Source organism: Geotrypetes seraphini, chromosome 4 (assembly GCF_902459505.1).
Source record: "Geotrypetes seraphini chromosome 4, aGeoSer1.1, whole genome shotgun sequence".
In the NCBI taxonomy this organism is placed as follows: Eukaryota; Metazoa; Chordata; class Amphibia; order Gymnophiona; family Dermophiidae; genus Geotrypetes; species Geotrypetes seraphini.
In genome coordinates, this window is record NC_047087.1 from 231768807 (window position 1) to 231780829 (window position 12023).

General features: G+C 40.3%; 1 protein-coding gene across 1 annotated transcript in view; it reads right to left on the reverse strand.

The window, feature by feature from the left end:
- ADAM8 (ADAM metallopeptidase domain 8) overlaps positions 1–12023 on the reverse strand; it is a 191406-nt gene that overhangs the window by 116444 nt on the left and 62939 nt on the right. Inside the window, exon 5 of the mRNA XM_033943786.1 lies at positions 9698–9774. Within this exon, the coding sequence (XP_033799677.1) occupies positions 9698–9774 (77 nt within the window). The remainder of the gene's footprint in view (positions 1–9697; positions 9775–12023) is intronic.

Here is a 12023-nt window from a genome sequence, read left to right on the forward strand (position 1 = left end):
GCCGGTTCACAAACCGTTGCCGGTCCACAGAATAATTTTTTTTATTTCTGCCGGTCCATAGGTATAAAAAGGTTGAAAAACACTGCTCTACACCATAATAGCTAGTGTTACTCCCCTTTGGCTGAAATAACCGCAGTGAGACGCTTCTTGCAGCCATCTACCAGTCTCTAACGTCGGTCTGAGGAAAGTTTGGCCCACTTTCAGCTGTGAGATGTTTTAAGGGTTTCTTGCATGTACAGTCCATTTCAAATCACCCCAAAGCATCTCAGTGAGATTAAGATTAAAGGCTTTGACTCAGCCACTCCAAGACTCTCCATTTCTTAGTTTTCAGCCAGTCCTTGGTGGATTTACTGGTATGTTTTGGGTCATTGTCATGTTGCAGGGTCCAGTTCCACTTTGGCTTTCATTTTCTTACAGATGGTCTCACATGTTCCTCAAGCACCCTCTGATACATGGTATAATTCATGGTGGACTCTTTGATGGTGAGCTGGCCAGGTCCTGCTGCAGCAAAGCATCCCTAAATCATGACACTTCCACCTCCATGCTTCACAGTTGGTATGAGGTTCTTTTCCTGGAAGGCTGTATTTGGTGTACAACAAACATGTCCTCTTTTCTGATGTCCAAATAATTCAATTTTAGACTCATCTGTCCATAGAACACTATTACAGAAGTCCTGGTGTTTGTCTACGTTCTCTCTGGCAAACTTTAGTCTGGCCTTGATGTTTCTCTTAGAGAGCAAAGGTTTCCTCCTTGCACACCTCCCATGCAAGTTAAAATTGTGCAGTCTTTCTGATTGTAGAGGCATGCACTTTCACATCAACAATAGCAAGAGCCTACTGTAGATCCCGTGATTACATTTTAGGATTTTTGGAAGTTTCTTTAACATCTTGTGGTCTGCTCTGGGGGTTAACTTGCTTGGACGGTCAGACTTGGGCATGTTGGCAGTTGTTTGGAAAGTCCTCCACTTGTACACTATTTTCTGGACCTTGGAATGGCTAATGTCAAATTCTTTTGAGATCTTTTTAAATCCCTTACCAGACTTATAAGCTGCTACCATCTTCTTTCTGAAGGCCTCAGACAGCTCTTCTAATCTCACCATGGTGTTCACTCTCACCACAGCAGTCATGAGCACACCAAACTAAATGTCTGAGGTTTAAGTAGGACAAACCTCCTTCAAAATGCTGAGTAACAATATTCTAATCATGTGCACTTGATGTGATACACCTGTGTGTGATTTGAGTCACTTTAAGTGGGAGGATATGTGGGGGTGTCCTAATTTATTCCTCAGTTAGAATACACATTTTTGTGGATATCTTTTGTTTCATGAGTAAATCAAGAAAAAGTTTTGTTATTTACATGCAATTACATCACTTTCTTTTCCAGAGACAAAAAACAAACAACAAAAAAAAGATTTTGATATTGATATGTGAATATTTCTTAAAAGAATTGAATATTTCATGGAGTGTCCTAATTTTTTCGCATGACTGTATACATTATACTCGTACAGAACTAAAATTATACAGGCAAAATTAACAGAAAAAAATTCTATGAAACAATGAGTCACATCCTCACTGAACAAAACATATCATAAAATATTTAAAAAAAAAACTGCTTGGAAACAGAAAGCCTTTATTCCCTTTCTAAAAGTGAGCAGCTTGGTTTCCAAATGCAATACTGAAGGCACTTCACTGCATGAGGACTACTCAGTGATAGCACTCCATTGCAATCTTTATTCTACAAGCTGGTCGCAGTGTTGAATGCCCATGTTTAATACATAGCTTCTTGTGTTACATGCTCCTGTACCTTGTGATGTTAAAGCATCTGAGATAAATTTGCATTTAAAAGCTACATAAATGCAGTGCAAAAAGAAACCTGTACTGTCCAATTTGAAAAAAGCCAATAGAACAAAAAATAATGTAGCAACTGGAAAACATGCCATAAAAAATGTCAAATGGAGTGAAATCTTAGGGCCCAATCAGTGGCGTAGCAAGGATGAGTGGAACTCAGGGCAGTGGCGCCCCCCTTCCATACCCTCTTCACTGCTCCCCCCTAATCCTTCCCAACCCCCCTGCTATGCGTATACCCACTTCCCTTCCCGGTACCTCTTTAATTTTCCCGGCACGAGCAGCATCATGAACTCGCTGCCCGCATCGTATCTGCTTTCCCTCTGATATCACTTCCTTCAAAGTGATTTAAGTGAGCAGGAGTCTCTCCTGACTGCGTAAATCACTTCCTGCTGCCTAAGTGGGGATATTTAGTGGCAATTAACCAGAGAGAGCCACTGAATATCCTCACATACCACCCGACAAAAAAGTAGGTAGGTCAGGGACAGTGCTGGGGGTGGCACTGGGGGAGGAGCCTGACATTATGCGAGTGTGGGCAATATTCAGTGCTGGCCCCAGTGTAGCTAAGCAGCCTAATTTAGGACAGCAATTAGGCCACTTAGATATGTGGGTGTCAGCACAACTATTTTTACTTGTGAAATAATCCCGATCCCCCTCTTCACCCCCTCCACTCAGGCTGCTATGCTCTAAGTGTCCCCTCTCCTGAATGAGGCCCTTCGCCTCCAACCCCTCAATGTCTAGGTAGGCCCCCCACCCCCTGAGCCTATCTGTCTCTCCAGCAAGGGGCAGAAGTGAGGAGGCTGTGCGCCATCCCCCAGCAGGCCCTGCTGGACCACTAGGGAGTCACTGGGGAAGGAGAGTGGGGGGCTCGTTTGAGGAGAAACTTAGAGCATCACGACCTAGGACAAGGAGGTAGAAGGGAGGGGGCATTAGAGAAGCTAGAAGGGGGATTGAGAAGGATTTTACAAGCAAATATCGTTATACAGGTGCCAGCTCGATATTGAGTCAGGTCCCGCATAAGCTCCAGCACCCAGCCTGGCCCTTTTTAGCCAGACACTTAATACTGGGGGCTAAATTAGCTGGTGTTGGTAAGTGTTAACCCCCCCCCAACCATCACTGGTTGAATATTGGGGGGTAGGCTCCTAAATTTATCCCCCTCTTTTCAGCCAAATTTAGGAGGCCAAGATATTTACTAAAGTGCACTAAACAATTTGTGCCAGATTCCATAAATGTCACTCAAATTTAGGCACCGGGAAAGGTCTGCACTAAGAACTAGATGCAGCACATGACTCCTAAATATGGGTGCTGGGAAAAATCAGTGCAGAACACTATTCTGTAAAGGGCTCTCTGAGTTGAGCTTTCTTTGTAGAGTAGAGATTAAAGCTACTTCTCATGCCCGGATTTGGGCGCCAGTATTTATGCCAGCTGAAGCCCGATGTAAATGCCAGTGCACAACTCTTGATATTTGGGTGTGGTACTGATGTTATTCTATGACTCCACATGCAATTTTCCATGCACACTAGCCCCCTCTTTTACAAAGGTGCGCTAAGCTTTTTAGCGCGCGCTAAACGCTAACGCTTGCATGTTATCCAATGGACGCGTTAGCTGTTAGCGCACACATCGATTTAGCATGTGCTAAATCCATGCTAAAATGGCTTAGCGCGCCATTATAAAAAAGGGGGGGTGAGAGATTTAGAATAGCATGCAGGAAGGCTGTGTGAAAATAATTATTGCTAATTAACTGCAATAATTGATTGTTAACTTCAATTCATTGCTAGTTAATGGCTTGATAGCTAATTAATTTGCATAAGAACATAAGAAATGGTTTCGCCGGATCAGACCCTAGGTCCATCCAGTCCGGCGACCCGCACCCGCGGAGGCCAAGTCAGGTGTTCCTTGTTGAGAAACCTTGTTTACTCGTATCCCTCAATGTGATTTGCGAGCAGGTGTGCATCCAACTTGCCCTTGAATCCCGGAATGGTGGTCTCCATCACGACCTCCTTCGGGAGTGCGTTCCAAGCGTCCACCACTCGTTGTGCGAAGCAGAATTTCCTGATATTTGTCCTGGGCCTGGTCCCCTCAGCTTCAATCCATGACCTCTTGTCCGAGTCACATTGGACAATGTGAATAATGATGTTTCTTGCTCTATTTTGTCGAATCCTTTTAATATTTTAAAAGTCTCTATCGTGTCCCCTCGCAGTCTTCTCTTCTCAAGGGTGAACAATCCCAGTTTCCTGAGGCGTTCTTTGTAGCTCAAGTTCTTGATACCTGTAACTAGCTTCGTGGCTCGTCTTTGCACCCTCTCCAGCAGGGTTATATCCTTCTTTAGGTAGGGAGACCAGTGTTGGACACAGTATTCCAAGTGTGGTCTGACCATTGCTCTGTAAAGCATGTGTTATCTTTAATCAGTGAGCAAAATTTGGTGCTCTATATCCTGTATATAGCACAAAAAAAAAAATTGGCACCGACTAGAATGGAGCTTAGCACGTCTCTATAAAAGGCATGTGCACCTTATAGAAACATGCTTAACACCAGTTCATGTCATAAGTTTTAGGCGCACCCATTTAAACCAAGGAAAACCAGGCCTAAATACCTGTGCCGAAGTTGTGCATGGATTGGGTGTATTTTATATCAATGCGCGTAACTTCAAGGGATGTCCACGATCCACCCATGCTCCTTCCCTGGCCATGCCCCTTTTCAGATTTGTGCACTAGAACTGATGCACACCACTTCACAGAATGCGCTACAATGCTGTGCACTTGTCTAATTAGTGCCAATTGGCTTCAATTATGATGTGTTAATTGCCAATTATCAGTACCAATTGGTCTTGTTAAACAATTAAAGTTGTGCATGCAAATTGGTTATGTGCACTGATTTGCATGCACAAATTATGGTGCTATATATGAAATTTGGAGGCATATGTAGAATTTGGTGGTTAATGCATGGTAAAAAAAAAAAAAAAAAAAACACCTTTTATGTGAGCAAATTGCAAGGCAACATACTTTGAATGCTCCCAAAAGTTAGTGCACAAACTTTGCACTTTCTGTGCATTAATTTTTCCAGTCACTGTACGGTAAGTGCAAACTTTGCTGTATTTTAGTTATAATTCCTCTAAGTTTTTGCACATAATTTGCCCTTCTCTCTTGTTTTGCTTTAGCAAGCTTTACTTTCATAAAAAGGTTGAATAATATAAGGGAGAACCCCTTTTAAGCATACTGCATTATACAGTTATTTTAGTTTTTAATATTTAAATTCTGTACATTGGCATATGAAAAGAAAAAGAATAACATTAAACTAGATTCTAATTCCTTTTTATCTCAGTTTTATTGTCATCATGAGAAACAGTAATTTGGCTCACAATGTATTCGAGGTAGACAGCATGCCAAGAAAAGTTACACTGTTAAGTTACTTTTGACAGTAAGTAATTTTTGACAGGTCCTTTGCACTTCTTGTACAACACAGAATTATTCATAAAAATGTATATTATTTATTTAAGCAAACTCTGGAACCTTTTCAGTTCTAACATGAACAGCTGTGTTTTTCTATCAGAGACCCAATTCAGATCACGAACAATTAAAATGCAGACATGTGGGCAACAACTAGAAAATGGGCAGGCAACACATTCTCACTGAGTCCAAATTATCTCAGAAATGTCTGTAATCCTTGTGTTTCATCCAAGCATAACAGAGAAACAGAGAGGGACAGCTAAAGTCAGGATTCCCTTTTCTATGGCAATCAAAATGGCCTCTAAACCTCAACTGATTTGAATGCTCATATAGAAAATGCACTCAGCTACTATTTGGGTTTTTGCCAGATACTGGTGACCTGGATTGGCTTCTGTAAGGAAGGGTTATTGGGATCAGTAGCATGGAATGTTGCTACTTTTTGGGGTTTTGCCAGGTACTAGTGTTCTAGATTGGCCATTGTGAGGATGGGCTAGGCTAGATGGACCATTGGTCTGACCCAGTAAGGCTATTCTTATGTTCTTATGTAGCCAACGGGGCCCATTTCACCCTACAAGATGGACTTCATCAAGGCTGGTATAAGTGCAGATTTCAGAAATTTCCCATGAGCTCCTCTGCAGTATATGGTCCCCTTTTATCAAGATGCGTTAGGATTTTTTTTTTTTTTTTTAATCGCAGACCGCTATAATAAAAGCTCCAATGCTCATAGAATTTCTGTGTCAGAGCTTTTACCAAAGCGTTCTGCGATTAAAAAAACTCAAACGCAGCTTAATAAAAGGGGGCAGTAATAAGTGAAGATTCCAAAAACTTCCCATGAGCTCCTCTGCAGTTTATATGATTACATGGCAGCCATCTTAATCATATTGTAAACTGCCGAGGAGCCCATGGGAATTTTTTGTTGGAAATCTGGAATCTGTACTTATACTAGCCCTGATTAAGTTCATCTTGTAGAGTGAAACAGACCCCCAATGGCTACACGTTAAGCTAAGTGTATTTTCTATGTGAGCATTCAAATTAGTGGAAATTTAGAGACCTTTTTAATTAAAAAAAAAAAAAAAATTATTTTTGATGTTTCAAAGATTTGAACTGTTAAAAATGAACATTTTCACAAAAAGCAGAAAATAATATAAAAATAATGGGTTTACAGGACTAATGAATGACAACTAAACTAATATAACCATTAGACTTCAAATTTTTGTCTGTGGTTTGGTTGTCTGAAGTCCTTTTCCCCACAGAGTTAACCACTTCTTGGTTTATTTTCCTGGCTTTGTTTGTTTTTTCAAAAAAAAGAATTTCCCAGTGGACAATCAATCTTCTCTAACTGATTGTTGCTTACTTCATTAACAAATTAGTCTTTCAAAGTATGCAGAATTTCCATATTTGAAACTGAGAAAAATTCCCAATCTCCAATACAGTAAACCACTTTGGCAATAGCACAGATCAGTTTATCAAGAATCTTGTCTGTTTGGTCCACGTCTTATTGTAATAAATATAGTCCGTTTTGTCTATTTTTATACTGTACATCACTTTGAAATATAAACTCCAATTTAATCAAACTTAATTACACTTGAAACTTAAACTTGAATCTAACAAACCTGGATATAATTAAATGTGGATGAAATCTGGGGGGGATAACGCCCTTTGTCTTGATGTCATCTTATCTATTCATTTGATGGGGACATCACTACACAATGCTTCAATAGCTTTTTTCACTCAACAAAGCCTATTGGGTAAGGCTTGCCTACATAGTAGGGTGGTATGGATAGCATGAGGAGGGATCTAGTTATGCTAGAAGAATGGTTCAGAAATTGGCAACCAAGATTTAATACTGAAAAATGTAGAGTTGTGCACTTGGGCTGCAGAAACCCAAGAGAACAGTACTTAGGAGAAGTACTTCTGGGCTCGAAAGAAGAGCGAGACTTGGGGATGGATGATCATTTCTGATGATCTTAAGGCAGCCAAACAGGTAAAAAGGGTGACGACCAAAACCAGAAGGAAGCTTGGGTGCACAGGAAGAGGAATGGCCAGCAGGAAAAAGGAGGTAATAGTGTTTCTATATAAGTCTCTGGTGAAGGCCCATTTAAAGAACTGTGTGCAATTCTGAAGAATGTCCCTTCAAAAAGATATAACCAGGACAGAGTTGGTCCAGAGGGTGACTATTAAAATGCTCAGTGTTGTTCATCATAAAGCACATAGAGACAGGTTCATAGACCTCAATATGTATACTTTGGAAAAAATTCTGGTGCCCAATATAATACAACTGGGTAATTGAATAAATTGAATATTGTTCCAAAGGAAATGTAGCACAAACAGCAAAAAAGGAACAATAATAGTTATTAATACAGTTTCAAAAATGGCGTTTAGAATCCAAAAGTAGAGTAAAATAACTCATCATAGGGAAAAACCCTTTTATAAATTTTCATAGAATCTATGATTCATAGATTCATAGATTCTATGAAAATTTATAAAAGGGTTTTTCCCTATGATGAGTTATTTTACTCTACTTTTGGATTCTAAACGCCATTTTTGAAACTGTATTAATAACTATTATTGTTCCTTTTTTGCTGTTTGTGCTACTTTGGAAAAAAGACAGAGAGATATGATTGAGCCATTAAATATCTCCACAGTATAAATGCTCAGGGAGGCAAGTCTCTTTCAGCTGAAAGAAAGCTCTGAAACGAGAGGGCAAAAGATGAAGTTGAAGGGGGATAGACTCAAAAGTAATCTAAGGAGATACTTCTTTACAGTAAGGGTGGTGGATATGTGGAACAAGGAGGTTTAAATAACAGGAGACAGAAGGAGTAGGCTTGGCCCATTATCTCACATGAAGTCAGTAGGCAGAGCTTATCACCATATTCATTCACCCAAAACAGCCTATTAGAAACCAAGGAGGTTTAATTGAAAGAGACTACATCAATCAGAGACTCTGTTTTGAGTATATCATGATGGTGGCAGCATGAGGAGATGGCTTCAGTATTGTCGCGTGACACCGTCTCCTGTTAATGAAATCTCTTGGTGTGGAATAACCTCCCACTGGAGATGGTCGAGATAAGAACTGTATCTAAATCCAAGAAAGCGTGGGTCAGGCATGGGGGTGGGGGGAGGAAGATATAGCGGATGATATGGATGGGCAGACCAGATGGGCCATATGGCCTTTATCTGCTTCTATGTTTCAGCAAATGAACAGCTTCTTCAGTGATGAGTGGACGTGAAGATGACAGGACAAAAGGTGTTTTTCCAAAGAGTTTCACAAAGGTTGAGGAGGTAGATATTAAGGTGCAGGAAAAGTCACCCATAAAAAACTTGGATGTGAACAGGTTGCTAACCTGCATGAAATCCAGTAGTTAGTACTGAAGCACCTCCTCCCATTCTTTGCCTGCGGGCAGACATATAACTTTACTCTGTGATGTCTTCTTACCCTCTTACCTTTCTCTCTGCCTGCTGCTGGTGTCCTCTCTGTCTCTCTTTCTGTGCTGGTGTCCTCTCTCTCTGCCTGCTGCTGGTGTCCTCTCTGTCTCTCTCTCTCTCTCTCTCTGCTGGTGCCCTCTCAGTCTCTCTTTTTCTGCTGGTGTAGGGGGTAGGCGGAGCTGTCTCTCGCCTCTTCCCTGACTCTGTTTTGAAAATTATTGTTACATTTTGCACATTTGTTCAGTGACTGCATATTTAGGTAGAAGTGTGTTTATATTGGTAATGCAAGTATCACCACCTAGTTTATATTCTATTTCTATTCTTTTCTGACTTTCGGCAATTCATTTGCACACAGATGTTTTCACATATGGGGGCAGCGATTGATCTACACAATTGGCTTGGAGACCCGGCTTGTTCCAAGTACTGGATTTTAGAAACATGCTGGCAGACTAGATAATTTCAGCCCTTTGTGACACAGCCATGCGAAGGACGGTGCATCAACAATTTTAAAAAGAGCACGTCAACATCCTGACATTTAGGATAAATCTCGTCTTGTTACAATGCCAGTCCCTACAGTCCCTAATCTGTTTCTCTGCCTTCCCTTATAAATTCGTTTGGATGTGTTGAACTAGGGAGTTGCTGTTTTAAAAACAACTGCCACATCTCCAGTTCAACAGTCATTATGATGAGGGAACTTTCAAGCTGGGTTGCCTGATAGTTTGAAGCTCTTGTCATTTTAACACAATCTAACGTGTAGGTCAGTTACATAGTAATAGACAAAACGAGTTTGTAATTGCAAGAAAACCTTGAGTGCAACCAAGGTCATATAGTGAAAATGAGGTAATGGACCTTGTCATATTACCTGATCAATACTGGGCTGGAACATACATGGTTTATTACAATTTTTTAACCAGGAGACAATACTTTGCAATTTGCATGCTTAGAAAAGCTCAAGATGTAAAAAAAAAAAAAAAGAAGTACCTTAGTCCTTTGCAGGTGCTGATACTAGCTGAAGAACCATTGTTTCCAGCAATGTAGCCATGATAAAAACAGTGATCCTGTATTAAATAAAAATAAAAATATTAGACTGTGTGGACACAGTTCAAAATTTAAACACTGCAGTCAACTTTTTTTCTATAAATGCTGCCTGCCATATTTAAATTATTCATGTATATTCAACACCACAATCCAGACAGCAAGCGGTATTCAATGTATATAAAGGGGGTAATTCTGTATAGATTGTCTAGAGTTGGGCACTCGGATGATGTGTGCTACGCACAAATTCTATAATGGCAGTTGTGCATACCAACTTTAGAAGCAATAACTTATGCTAGCTCACTGACTGGTGAAAATGCTCACATGTAACTGTAGGAAGTTAAAAATATAATAATTAAGAACATAAGAATTGCCACTGCTGGGTCAGACCAGTGGTTCATCGTGCCCAACAGTACACTCATATGGCGGCCCCCAGGTCAAAGACCAGTGTACTAACTGAGACTAGCTTTACCTGTGTACATTCCAGTTTAGCTGAGACATACCAAAGGTCCATCAAGCCCAGTATCCTGTTTCCAGTAATGACCAACCCAGGTCATAAGTTCCTGACAAGATCCCAAGAAGTAAAACAGATTTTATGCTGCTTATCCTAGGAAAAAACTGTGAATTTTCCAAAGTTCAACTTAATAATGGCTCATGGACTTCTGTTTTAGGAAATTATCCAAGCCTTTTTTAAACCCTGCTAAGCTAACTGCTTTCACCATATTCTCCAGCAACAAATTTCAGAAGAGGAGTTACATTTGCCACCAAGCACATGTAGGTTTTGGCAAACAGTTTCTATTGTGAACAACTACTGTATAACTGAAATGGATTGGAACCTCTACAATGTAGACAACAGAACAAAAACACACAGGTTCCACATGCAATTGCAATGATCTTTCAACAAGAGGAAAAGACCTCAGAAGCCATTTTTTGATGTGCTAGCAAGTTCAGACTGAATGCACTATCAAAAAAAAGTCCCCCGACGAAGCCAATAACCTGGCGAAACGGGTCCCGTTGGGCTCTTATCAGCAATTTAAGATAAGTGCATTATATTACTAATCACAAGTACCGATTATAAGATATGTGTTAAGTACACTATCGCATAATAAAAATTTTTCCCATCGGGCACAAGAGGTTTTTAAGACCAATGATAGAGAACCTGTCCTGCTGAGTTACCATTGTCAGAATTTAATATTCTTTATGGTGCAGGCTTCTGAGGTCTTTTCCTCTTGTTGAAAGATCATTGCAATTGCATGTGGAACCTGTATGTTTTTAAACAGTTTCTATTGAACATTACTTCACTGGAGGGATTAATGGAGGGTGCCCTTTAATCCCCCAGTGATTTTGTGCTCCCCCCCCTAAGCCAAACTGGAAAGGGATACTGGTCTCTGTGACAGTACTAGGGAAAAAAACACATTTATATTTCTAAAATGGTATGGATAAAAGTGGCATAAACATGCTGTGTGCTGGATTTCAAAACGTGGATGTTTTTGATTTTTTTTTAAACGGATGTCTGCCACCCACAATCAGCATATAAACATCCATTTCTCTTGTACTTTACAACAGCCTCTACATCTACAGATCCTTTTCTAGAATACTAGTGTGAGCCCCCTGAAAATGTCCCTGCCTTGGTAGTGAGAGGAAGGATTTTCAGAGTGGTTATTAAACCAAGGAGAGTTAGAATAGAATGCTCAGCCTAATGGGTGGTTTTGGGAAGAGTCAGCCCATGTGGACAGGGTCAAGAGGTAGTAAAAGAGTTTGCATTTGTGAAAAAGATCTTTGGTTGTACACCTCCACCAAGTCCCTAGCACCAAGGGGGAAGTCCTGGGAGCCATGACAGGAGAAATTTTGCTGTGCATGTAAATGTTAGTATTCTATAACCTGTGCACATAATTGCCTAACATGCTTCTACCCACCCAGGCCCTGCATTCCTTGAAGTTGCACACGCTGGGTTTGAGTGCACAATTTACAGAATACTTGAGCAGTTATGCACCAATTAAGGACAGCTATAGCCTATTATTACTCATTAACACCAATTACCAGCTCATTATTAAGTTACACAGACAAATGACCTTATTCTATAACTTGTGCACACAAATTTGTGCAGTAGTTGCCAATCTGGTTGTGGAACTTTCTAGAATTAGGGGGAAACGTGGTCTATGGCATCACAATACTGATAGTATCAAAACTGAGTCCATTATTTGGATACATATACAAGTGAATTTACGACAGCTCTTTTCCTGGCTCAAATTTATCTGGAAAACTAACCAGA